Source organism: Chelonoidis abingdonii, chromosome 9 (genome assembly GCF_003597395.2).
Source record: "Chelonoidis abingdonii isolate Lonesome George chromosome 9, CheloAbing_2.0, whole genome shotgun sequence".
Lineage (NCBI taxonomy): Eukaryota > Metazoa > Chordata > Testudines > Testudinidae > Chelonoidis > Chelonoidis abingdonii.
In genome coordinates, this window is record NC_133777.1 from 4231773 (window position 1) to 4244228 (window position 12456).

Below are 12456 nucleotides of genomic sequence, written 5' to 3' on the forward strand. Positions count from 1 at the left end.
CCAATCAGCGGCTCGCGAGGCGGCGGGATGGAACGTTACCCGGAAGGGCATGCGCGGCGCGCGCCCGGCTTCCAATTCCAATTGCAAGGGGAGCGCGGGCTGGTGGCGGTGCAAGGCTGGTGCGTGGGGTGCAGGGCCCCGGGAGGGGAGCGGAGCGGAGCTCGCGGCCCGTCTCATGGAGGAGCCGGAGCTGTATGGCATTGAAGATGAGTTCGATCAGCAGTTTGCAGACGAGCTGGAGGTGCTGGCAGAGATGGAAGGTGGGTGGCGCTGTGTGTCCAAAAGCGGCTGCTGGTTTGTTTGTGATGTGTTGCAGTCATGCTTGCACGGGGGGGTGGGAGAGAGACACCCCCCCACCCCTCCGGTCTCTGGCAGAGCTGAGTTCAGGATGGCAAAGCCTGGGTTGCCTGATGTATCAGGAGATTCAGCCTTGATCTATCAACCACTTGCCCCAGGAAGGGGTTTCTCATGTTGTGGCGTTTACTTAATGTCCTTGTACATAGTGTTGGTCTTGGATGTTGACTATGCTCCCTGCAGGCTTTAAACTTGAGAAACAATGAATCTTAGCTGAGGGTTTTACATGGTAATAATGTGCGTGGTACATTTCTCCATACAATCACCAATACTGAGGTTCCATCTCCCTGGGGTGAGCAACCATGTCCAAACGTGCTTGTAGCTGGACTGACCTGGAACGTGGCTTGCCTTGCAAATGTAGATGGAACCCAGATGGATTTTAAAAGAAACCTGTTCAAGCTCAGTTGGGCTAAAGGACCAGCTGCTTTAGTTCTATGCCCGCTGGCTGGCTGGTGTTTCTGGCTGGCCAGTGTTGCAGTCTGGTTTGGCATCTGCTCAGCTAAAATCAGGCTTATTCATGGCCACTTCCCCCAAGCAGATGGGGATCACATCATCATATTGTCTTTTTTAAAAAACATCTTTTTCAGATGTCCCATCTCAACCGTCAGCCCCCAAAGTCTCCCAGCTCCGAAGCAGAAAGCAGACATTTGAAGAAGCTCTCACAGCCGGGGATGTGGTTAAGGACTCTGTCGCTCTAAATTGCGAGCCAGACCAGGAAAAGGACTCTCAACACCAGACAAATGCCGTGAAGAGCACTGGAGCTAACTCTAAGAAGCGGCATCTAGAGCGTATTCTGCATGAATCTAAGGAGGAGGAGTGTGCAGAGAGCTTGCCTCCTCACCAGCCTCCTGCTGTGCTCAGTATGTGTTGGAAATGCTCCTTGGTTACGTGTAGGAGAAGGCCTTTTTGTGCCTCCCTTTGCCTCCACTTGGTGGTGTACCTTAAATGCTCTTCTTAGGTGCTGATCCCCTTTGCAGCTCAGGCTATTGGCGTGTCGCTGGATTGGCCAGTTTGTCATGTTTGTTCTGCTCTACAGGGTAAAGCAGATGCCTGCCGCCCTTCTCCCAAGCCCATGTTCCTCTTTGAGGCAACTGATATTCATTTCTCAGGGCGTCCCAAAGGTGGGCAGGCCATTTCACTGAAAAAATTTACTGTATGGAATTTCTCTCATTCAGGAAACATTAGTGTGTGTGCTAGCAGAACGATCTTGGAAACCTGGACTTCCAGTTTCTGTTCCTGTCTCTGTTGTTGACTCTCTGGGCAAGTCAGTTTGCCTTACTGTGCCTCAGTTGCCTGTCTGTTAAAAGGGGATATGAAGCCCTGTTCACTAATGCTTATAAAGTGCTTTGAGATCCTTGGATGAAAAGAGTTGTATTAGCTCTCAGTAAATACCCTGCTTTGATCGACATTCCCTCCCCCGCTTCCCTTTGTGTCAAACAGCTCCTAAGCCAAAGCGACGAAGACTTGAAGCTGTTAAGAAGCTGAACTTTGATGTGGAGGATAAAGTGGCCTCTCCTGATTTCCCCCAGGATGACATTACCCCGCCTCCTTCCCCTGGGGACTGCTCCAAACCACAGACTGCCAGGTTAACAGGATTTGAATCCCTTTCTTGTTATTTTGTCACTGTTGTGAGGAAGGCCCTTGACAGTCAGTCATTTTAAATCTTGGCGCTAAACTTATGCAGTAAACTAAAGGTCTTTGGAAGCTTGGGGTCAGATGTCTGTTTAGGTTACAAGGGAAAACTAATGGGGTGGCTTTATCCTAGTGTCTTTTTGTGTCCACTTCACAGAACTAACAACACAGGCAGTTTCTGCTCAGGAAGACCCCTCGCTGTCTAAACCTTTGTACTATACTCATTGCAGTGATATCCAAGTGCCTTATGTGGGCATGTCAGGAGCACGAGGTCAGGTTCAGGGACTTTGACAGGGAGGGAAGAGGAGGACTGGACTAACAGGAGATGAGGGGAGTCACGGTTGAGGGTCAGCAGAGTGGTTTATGGAGGGGACTGTAATATCAGGACAGAAACTGTGCAGGTGACTAGACTACAAAGTGCTGCAGACCAGCGTGTAGGTACATTGGCAGAGCTGTGTGGAGGGTGCCCAGTACTAGAATAGCTGGGAATGCTGCCTGGCAGGCTTTGTGTGGATGACAGAGCTAGGTTGGGGGAAGTTGGCACAGTATTTTCCAGCTTGTATTTATTGCCACTTTCTGGTGACATAGGCCCATGAAATCTGTTTTTGAGCATATTAGATTCTAATGTTTTGGTTTTGAAATAAGTTTTGGTACTTTGAGTTTAGCTTTCTGGGAATGTGATTTCATGGGCACTTTCTCTTGTGTCCCTGTGTTAAAGGAATCCAAAGTTCCTGAGCCCAGATAGCCTGGAAGTGAGCGACATGGATCTGCTACACATGACACCACCCCTTGAAAAGGACCCGAAACGGGTTCTCAAGCGCCCACCCATCCTGGAGGACTACGTCAATGTGACTTCTTCTGATGGCACCAGAGTCTTCATGGTTCTGAAGGAAGATCACTCCAGAATTGGAGTGGAGGTAAGATCTGGCAACTGGAGACTGGGCTGGGTAGGTTTGTTCTGTGGCCTCCAGCGTAGTGATGGAAGCTCAGTACTCTAGAGTCTCTTGCTAGGGGTGAAATATGAACCTGTGTTTTGTAAATACTAGTGCAGTCTCTGATCTTTACAGCTCCCCAACTCTCTGGGCTGGAATGCACAAAGACCACTTCATTTACTGGGGGTTCCTTTTTCCTACCTAAAGCAGCAAGTGTCTGAAGAGGTATGGTACCCGATTCCTATTTCTAGCTCTTCCTCTCAGCTCGTAATTGATATTTCTAGGGTCAGGCATCAACGACCTGAATTCTCAAGTGTTTGTTAATTCTGGGTGCCTCGATCTTTAGTTTCGATACAGCTTCAGCTGCTGCAGTTCTGACTGTAGTTTATGGAACATGTGAAAGAATTAAGCTATCGCTGTGTCAAGCTGGGTACCTAGAATGAGCAGACATGCCTGAACATCAAGGTTCTAGATGTTCTGAAGTATCGCCAGCAGCTGCATTTTGCTGATCTGCTGCTTGCTTCCCATTTGATGGTAGAAGTTAGAGATGGAAAAAGACTGGGATAACATTTCCAAAAGAACGTGAGTGACTTAGAGCCAAAATCCTGTTGGCTTTCAATGAGAATTAGTCTCCTGAATTCCTAAGTCACTTTTCACAATGGGATGTAGTCACTTACATGCTTTTGAAAATGTCACCCCTAGTAAATTTATTCCCGGCACTATGTTCTTAAGTGCTTTGCCCTCTTAACATGAATCAAATAATGTGTGAGATTGCTTCTCTCACTTCCTTTTGAGTCTGTTCTGTTGGACTAACCCTTCTCCCTCCTTTCCCATATGAAATGTTTGGTTTCCAGGCATGGCTCCATTTAGATTACCATCAAGAAAGCAGATCCTTAAGGGGCGTGGTCTCCAGGCAGAACGAGCACCATGCAAATTGACCGCTAGCTAGGTCTTTAAGACGATCTGGCTGGATGTCCAGTGTGTGTCCATCACTGGTGATCCAAGGTTTCATTGGTCACTTTCACCTCAGCGGCAGAAAAGCTTTTGGCCATTTCAGCTACGAAGACAATTGACCAGATTGTTGCAGGTGCTCCCACTTCAGTGTAAACACTCTCAGGATGTGAACTCGCCAGCCCCAGAGGGACCATATAGATTATATCAAACAACAAATTTACATGATTCATTTTTCTTACTTGTGTGGATAGAACACTGAGATCAGAATGAGCTAGGAGAGGGTAGCACTCTTTAAATTAGCTTTTTTTGTATATGGTAGATTGAAAAACCTGGTTCTTCAGAATTGGCCAGACGGCCTTGAAGAACATGCAGTGTATGAGAGCCCAGCCTCATTCATACTTGCACCAAAGGACCCATCAGGTGCAGACAGATTGTTTTATTGCAAGCACAGACAGAGACCCGTTGAAAATGTAGCCTTAAATATAGTGTCCCTGAACAGCCAGGTCTGGAACATGCCTACCAGGGGAAGTGACATATTTTAATATATGGATTTTAATTCTTAGAATAAAGCAAAATAATCTAATCTCAGCATAACCTCCTTGCCATCCTGCCAGGCAAAGAGCATTAATTATGAAATCCTTGCTAAGTCACCAGCCATGTATTAGAAAGAGCAATTCTGACCCCCATCGCACTTCTGTTTGTTTTTAAGCGTCGGAGGCGGGTTTTGGAGGCATCGCAGCAGCTGACCGAAATATTAAACAGGTAGGTCATTTTGGCAATTCTCCTCCTGTCCTTGTAGCATCTACTGCCAGGGTTCTCACACGTCACTCTCTGGTACCACTTCCATCAGCACAATGAGGCTTCTGTTGGGATTGAGCCGCTGACGCTGCCTGCTCATTGGAGCCTGCTCCAGAATGTTTCTTTAAGTCGAAGAATGGCCTTGTGGTCCAGCGTGTGAACTGGAAGTCAGGAGATCTGGGTACAATTCCCAGCTCTGCCACAGATTTCCTTGGGCAAGTCACTTAATCATGCCATACCTCTGTTCTCCAACTGTAACACAATAATCCTTTTTCACCGGTGGTTTGCCTCTCATGTCTGTGTAGACTGTGAGCTCTTGGAGGCAGAGACGGTCTCTTACTAAGTATATGTACAGCAGCTAGCGCAGTGGGACCCTGATCTCAGATGAGGCCTCTAGGTGTTCCTTTAATAATGTTACCAGTGAGGTCCAGCAGAATGTATTCTTGGCCCAATGCTATTCAAGATTTTTGTCAATGACCTAGAAGGAAACATAAGATCATCACAGATAACTGCAGATGACACACAAATTGGGAGTGTGGTAAATAATGAAGAAGGCAGGTCATTGATACAGAGCGATCCGGATCACTTGGTAAGCTGAGCGCATGCACACAATATGCATTTTAGTATGGCTGTATGTAAATGAATCCACCTAGGAACAAAGAACGTAGGCAATACCTGCAGGATGGGGGACTGTCTCCAGGGCAGCAGTGACTCTGAAAATAATTTGGGGATGAGGGTGGATAATCAGCTGAACATGAGCTCCCAGTGCGATGCTCTGACCAAAAGAACTAATGTGATCCTGGGGTGCATCAACAGGGGAATCTCCAGTAAGAGTAGAGAGGTTATTTTACCTCTGTATTTGGCAGTGGTGTACCACTGCTGGAATCCAGTGCTACAAACGTGTCATGCAAATGTCTGTCTTCACTTTCTGGTAACATTGTAAATAAGAAGAAGGCAGCATTATCCCCTGTAAATGTAAACTTGTTTGTCTTAACAATTGGCTGAACAAGAAGTAGGACTGAGTGGACTTGTAGGCTCTGAAGTTTTACATTGTTTTGTTTTTGAATGTACTTATGTAACAAAAAATTCTACATTTGTAAGTTGCACTTCCACGACAAAGCGATTGCACTACAGTACTTGTATGAGTTGAATTGAAAAATACTATTTCCTCTGTTTCTCATTTTTACAGTGCAAATATTTATAATAAAAATATAATATACACTTTGATTTCCTTTACAACACAGAATACAATATATATGAAGAAGTAGACATCCAAAATACTTAATAAATTTCGATTGGTATTCTATTGTTTTACAGTGTGATTAATCGTGATTAATTTTTTTGAGTTAATTGTGTGAGTTAACTGCGATTAATGGACAGCCCTAAAAAATACCCACAACCCCATTACCTCTATTTATCCAGTGCAGTCTGTGATCTTTTGAAAAACCTCAACACTGGCTAGGCAGCAGTTGCTCAGTGAGCTAGTATGGACCTGCCATAACCCGGGGCAGTAAGAGAAATGCGGTGAAGGGAGAGCTAACTGCTCAGGTGCCTGGATTAAGTTAGCTAGATTTAGGATCTCTTCATAGAATCTCAGGGTTGGAAAGGACCTCAGGAGGTCATCTAGTCTAACCCTCTGCTCAAAGCAGGGCCAATACCCAATCTTCTGTCCTTTGAGTGCTGGGTGTTTTGAATCTAGGCTAGTGTTTCTATTTCTATGATGACTATTGCCTGATCTTTCCTTTGACTCTCGTACAGGCTCTCATGGGTTGGGCACTTTGTGCTCTGAGGTTTTTAATCTCTGCCATGTTTCTTGCAGTCACCTCCATGGAGAGGCTGAAAATGAAACCTCTGAGCCTAACGAGGAAACAGAAGGTGCTGACGATGAGGACGAATCTGCGCTGCACTGCCTGTGGGTCGACAGATTTACTCCTAGACACTACACGGAGCTGCTCAGTGATGATGTAAGATCGCTATATAAAGTAGACCCGATGGGGTTTTTTGATGATAGTTCTTTAATCCTGGGGGTTTCTGGTGCCAAATTATTGTTTGTGTTATAGCAGCTCCTGGAAACCCCAGCTGAGATCAGGGCCCCATTGTGCTAGATGCCGTTCATAGACATAGTGAGAGACGGTCTCTGCCCCAAAGAACCTAGCATTTAAGTGGCAAAGTGAGGCACTGGGGGGGAGGGAAAACAGGCAGAGAGGTGGGAAGGGACATGCCTAGGATAAACCAGCAGACCAGTGACAGAGTTGCACATAAAACATAGGTCTCCTGATTCCTAATCCAGTGCTGGGCCCACTAGATGATGCTTGCACCTCCAAACCCAGATGGCATCTTCAGTTCAAGAAGATTAAAATGTCATATGTCTGAGTTAGTTAATTATATCCATGTAGTGAGACACACAGAGAGAGTGTGTGTATTGAGGTGTGGAGAAATCCCTATGGCCTCCTGAAGGCTCGAGTCTGATCTGCTCAACTCTGGTAGTTTCATGTGCACACAGAAAAGAACGTCCAACGAGATCTGTGCAGTCCATAAACAGTAGCTTTTTAAGCTACAAAGGAGGATGCTTTCAGCTCAGACATGTGCAAGAGACACTCCTATCTACAGTTTCTCATTTTCTGCTCAGGCAGATCCTTCAAGCGCCATTGATTATTTATCCTGCCTCCTTTCCCCCTCTGTCGTTCAGTACACAAATCGCTGCCTTCTGAAATGGCTGAAGCTGTGGGACATGGTGGTTTTCGGGAAGGAAAAACCCGTGAAAAAAACAAAACCGAGTGCTGATGCCCACCCTCCATTCAAACAGCTCAAGGAACAGCAGAACAAATGGAGAAGTAAGGCACAATTCACAGAAGAGATTCTGGAAGCTGAGCTGGATCAACACATGAGACCCAAATACAAGGTGCGGGTTAGCAGCTTGGTTCCTCCTCTTCCAGCACAGCCCTGAGAAATTTGGATTTACTTTTTAGAATTTAAGTGAATTCTTGGGGTTTTCCTGTCAACTGCTGCTTGCTCTTGCATTTTGCAAGTTTAAAAAGTGGGATTGCAGCTGGGGTGAAAGGAGATTGTTCCAAGCACAGGCAGATTAAATGTGCTAGCTGCAACTTGGCGCATACTTGTGCTTGTCCTGTAGTTCATTCTTGTCTTCTGAAAATCACCTCCACTAGAGGGTGACATTACATACACTTAAGGTGCCACAGGACACTCTGCTGCTTTTACAGATCCAGACTAAGGGCTTGGCTACATTAGACATTTAGCTTTGAAGTGTGAGTGTAGTCAAAGCCGCAGCGCTGGGAGAGAGCTCTCCCAGCGCTGCTTGTAAACCACATCCCTTACGGGTGTAACGTGCAGCGCTGGGAGCCGCGTTCCCAGCGCTGCCGCCCTGATTACACTGACACTTTACAGCGCTGCATCTTGCAGCGCTCAGGGGGGTGTTTTTTCACACCCCAGTTGCAGCGCTGTAAAGTGCCAGTGTAGCCAAGGCCTAACATGGCTGCTACTCTTATACTTAAGCAGACACGATTCCTTCCAGCAGAGGGCAGTGCGGCCCAAATGCATCATAGGAGGGTGAAATCATACACTCAGTTTATGATTTTATCAGCTTAGCTCTGTCCCGTAAATGGATTTAAAGGGAAAATAAGAATAGATACTCAACAACAGAATAGCACTGCATGCATCTCCTCTGTTGGATTAAACAGCAAGTTAAGGGATATAAATTAAGATTATGGCAAAGATTGTTTTAAATCAGGGTTCAGCAACTTTCAGAAGTGCTGTGCCGAGTCTTCATTTATTCACTCTAATTTACGGTTTCGCGTGCCAGTAATACATGTTAACGTTTCTAGAAGGTCTCTTTCTGTAAGTCCTATAATATATAACTAAACTATTGTTGTATGTAAAGTAAATAAGGTTTTTTAAATGTTTAAGAAGCTTCATTTAAAATTAAATTAAAATGCAGAGCTTCCCGGACTGGTGGCCAGGACCAGTGCTAGTGCCACTGAAAATCAGCTCGTGTGCCGCCTTCAGCACGCTTGCCATAGGTTGCCTACCCCTGTTTTAAGTAAATACATTGCTGGGATCTTAATTACTTATGCAGAATGTGTCACCCTGAAGGGATGCCAAAGCACTCTACTAATTTAAATGTACCATCATACATATTGCTGGCACTGGTGCCTATAGTTCAGGTTGCCTTATGTGTTCCATTAATGGATTCTCCCATCGCTTCAATGAATAAGTGAACTATTTCCACTTGCTTTTATAACTTGGCCAGATTTGGGTAGGTAAAATACATAGATATAGCAATGCGTGCGACCACTTCTAGGGTGGAACAAGGCTGATGTTTAATAGCAGTACCACAGGATCATTTAGGGCAGGAAGTGAAGAAGAATTTCATTGAAATGGCGGGAGTTAAATAGGCAAGGTTACAATGACCCGAACTGAGCTTTGATCAGGCTACTGGGCTAGTGTTGCTGTATAAAGCACCATAGGATCTTAATGCCAAGAAGTTCCCGGAGCCTTGGGAGGTAGAAGATGGAGCAGGTTTAAAGACAGAGCAGTTTTCAAGGTGTGGATCTTTGACCCTTGCAAAATAGATCTTGTTTGATATTGAGCGACTGTCTCCTGTGCTTAGGGTGACCAGATGTCCCAATTTTATAGGGACAGTCCTGATTTTTGGTCCTTTTTCTTATATAGGCTCGTATTACCCCCCACCCCTGTCCCGATTTTTCACATTTGCTGTCTGGTCACCCTACCGGTGCTGGACACACGGTGTGCATTGCTCTGTATTCCCACTCTCTGCTGCAGGTGGCACTGCTGTGTGGCCCACCAGGTTTGGGGAAGACCACGCTGGCCCACGTGATTGCCAAGCATGCAGGATACAATGCAGTTGAAATTAACGCCAGGTGAGTCGGTTCTCCTGCCTGGCCTTCCGATCTGTCCTGGCAGGATATCTTCAAGGCACAGTAAACGCAAGAGGGATATAAACGGCTCCAAATGGCTTTTGTTTCAGTGACGACCGCAGCCCGGACATATTCAAAACGCGGATTGAAGCTGCTACTCAGATGAAGTCCGTGTTGGGAGCCAGTGAGAAGCCCAACTGCCTGATCGTTGATGAGATAGACGGTGCGCCAACTGTAAGCCCTGTGACTTGTGAGGGGGGCCCAACCTTGGGTTTCGTAGCTTGGGAGATCCTACTATTTCCTCGTCACTTGCTCTTCTGTGTTGGGGGAGCAGGGAAGTGACCGAGACGCTTAAAGCCAGATTTTGAAAGGTACCTAGGCACCCAGTGATATTTTCAAAAACACCTACTTGCCTAACACCCACTGAAATCAGTGAGAGTTCAGTGGCTAGAGGCTTTTGAAAATCTCACTAGACGCTTTAATATCTTTAAAAATCTGACTCTTGGTGGTTTGCTGCAGGTGTGTTTAGTCACCATCGCTCTGCTTTGCAAGTCCAGACTGGTCAGAAACTTTCTGAGAGAGGAGAACTTAGCCTGACTTCTCCCTTGGCTGGGCCCAGTGAGAGATGTCAAAGCCTGATGCCTAGTGGTGGCGACTCATGTCTGCAGTGTGTGCCACGTGTAATGGGGAAGAGGTTGAGAGGGTTCTAAGCAAGTCGGAAATGGGAGAGAGTTAGTTCAGTTGTAGAATGGAGTGAAGCCTTTAACTGGGCTGTGTGCTTGTGGGCTTCCTTCCAAGAAAAGAATTTGGTACACTTGGGTGTCTTGGGGAGAGGATACGTACAGATCTGTAGAACTCAGAGATTGGATCGCGGCGCCCGCCTCCCAGCCAGGCCAGCATAGAGCCCTCCAGTAATGGACAGATCTCGTACTAATATCAGTTCTGTGCTTGATCTGGGGCAGAAGACCTGAGGAAGAGAGATCCAGCTGATGAGTGCCCCACCCAGCAACACTGGAGTCCAGCATCCTGACCCACCCCCCAGCTTTCCCCATAGCGGAGAATTAGCTCAGTCGTATTAAGTCTTTCCTGCATCCCTCAGTAACTGACGTTCACTCTTTTTTTCCCCCACCCAATTCTTTAAGGCTTCTATTAATGTGTTGCTAAGTATCATCAACCGTAAGGACATGGAGACCGAGCCGGCAGCTAACCCTGGCGGAGCAGGTGGCAGAAAAAGGAGACGGGAAGGTGGCATCTTATTAAGGCCAATCATCTGCATTTGCAATGACCAGTTAGTATCTTTTTCATTTGAGGCCTTTCACTCTAAGATCTTGGCTACACTGGCGCTTTACAGTGCTGAAACTTTCTCACTCAGGGGTGTGAAAAAACACCCCACTGAGTGCAGCAAGTTACAGTGCTTTAAAGCACCAGTGTAAACAGTGCCCCAGCGCTGGGAGCACGGCTCCCAGCGCTATAAGCTAATCCCCGTGAGGAGGTGGAGTACGTGCAGCGCTGGGAGAGCTCTCTCCCAGCGCTGGCGCTCTGACCACACTCACACTTCAAAGCGCTGCCACGGGAGCGCTCCCGAGGCAGCACTTTGGAGTTTCGAGTGTAGCCAATCCCTGGGTCAGGAAATTGAAGGTAGGATCAGGCGTAAAACCAGAGGATTGCTGGCTGGCTGCTCCGTTAGCTAGGGCTAGAATAAAGAATGGGGCTGTTTTGTTTTACTTTTGAATGCTTTGCTTTGCTTCCTTCTCTGCAGACCACACTGAGTACATGGTTTGTGTAATGTGACTGTGAAGACCAGTAGTCCCCAAACTTTTGAGGGTCCCCCCTTGTCCATGCACCCCTGCCAGGCCGGGAATGGGGCCATGGCTGGAAGGGGCTGGCAGGTGGAAGGGGTAAGGGAGCCGAATCTGGAGTTGTAGCTGTGGGTGGGCCGTGGGCGGGAGTGGAGCTGCAGCTGGGCTGTGGTGGGGGCCGGCAGCAGGGACCGTGGCCAGGTGTGGCTCCACTCCCGGCCTTGCCCCCAGCTTCAGCCCCGAGCCAGGAATGGAGCCGCACCAGGGATGGGGATGGCGCCAGGCACGAGCTGGGGGGTGCAGCTGGGGGTGGGGAGGGGCTGGGTGGTGCTCCCTCCCCGCCCCCATGGGGTCTGGTCCAGGCCCTGCCACGTACCCCAGGATGTTTCTCTATGCCCCCTTTGGGGGATGCGCTCCACACTTCGGGGACCTATGGTGAAGACACTGTGTGATTCATGATGTGAAAGCAATTCCTCCCCCTTCGCTCTCGCGTGCTCTCTCTCTCTCTCATCATTCAACTGTTTCTTTCTCCTCCAGCTAAATTACAATTGTAGCGCTGGTCAGGAGAGATGCTGGTACATTTCTGGTCCCACCACGTTCTCATGAGCAGTATCTGCCCACCACAGCATTCCCAAGGCAACTTAGTGACTTATCAAACCTCCCCAGAGAAGGCGCCTTTTAAAACTCATTCTTAATAGCCTTTCTTAAATCACAAAGTCCTCTGTTTGTGTGTGTTACAAACCCTCACCTACCCAGTACGTGTAAATGTGTGCTAGGGTCTTCAATAGAGAGCTTCCTATGGACCAAACTTTCACTGAAGAAAGGATTTAGGCCTGGCCTGTAGCTATAGGCTCATTATTTTGGTTGGTTTCCCTCTTCCATATGGGTTATTCTTAAAGGTCTCTGTGTTCCCCTTTGGCAGGTATGTCCCCTCTCTGAGGCAGCTGAGACAGCAAGCCTTCCTCTTAAATTTTCCTCAGACTGCCCCCTCCCGGCTGGTGCAGAGACTGTACGAGGTTGGTATACACTTAAAGCACCCTTCTGCCCGGGATTATTTCTCTGTGAGGGCTGTGTCACACGGGAGCTAATGCA

General features: G+C 47.4%; 1 protein-coding gene across 1 annotated transcript in view; it reads left to right on the forward strand.

The window, feature by feature from the left end:
- The first annotated feature begins 123 nt into the window (after positions 1 to 123).
- CHTF18 (chromosome transmission fidelity factor 18) overlaps positions 124 to 12456 on the forward strand; it is a 42125-nt gene continuing 29792 nt past the window's right edge. Inside the window, exons 1-12 of the mRNA XM_032762656.2 lie at positions 124 to 260; positions 942 to 1214; positions 1795 to 1939; positions 2705 to 2903; positions 3054 to 3143; positions 4582 to 4634; positions 6490 to 6634; positions 7360 to 7572; positions 9471 to 9568; positions 9676 to 9799; positions 10708 to 10853; positions 12287 to 12380. Coding sequence (XP_032618547.1) covers positions 176 to 260; positions 942 to 1214; positions 1795 to 1939; positions 2705 to 2903; positions 3054 to 3143; positions 4582 to 4634; positions 6490 to 6634; positions 7360 to 7572; positions 9471 to 9568; positions 9676 to 9799; positions 10708 to 10853; positions 12287 to 12380 — 1665 coding nt within the window. The 5' untranslated portion in view covers positions 124 to 175. The remainder of the gene's footprint in view (positions 261 to 941; positions 1215 to 1794; positions 1940 to 2704; positions 2904 to 3053; positions 3144 to 4581; positions 4635 to 6489; positions 6635 to 7359; positions 7573 to 9470; positions 9569 to 9675; positions 9800 to 10707; positions 10854 to 12286; positions 12381 to 12456) is intronic.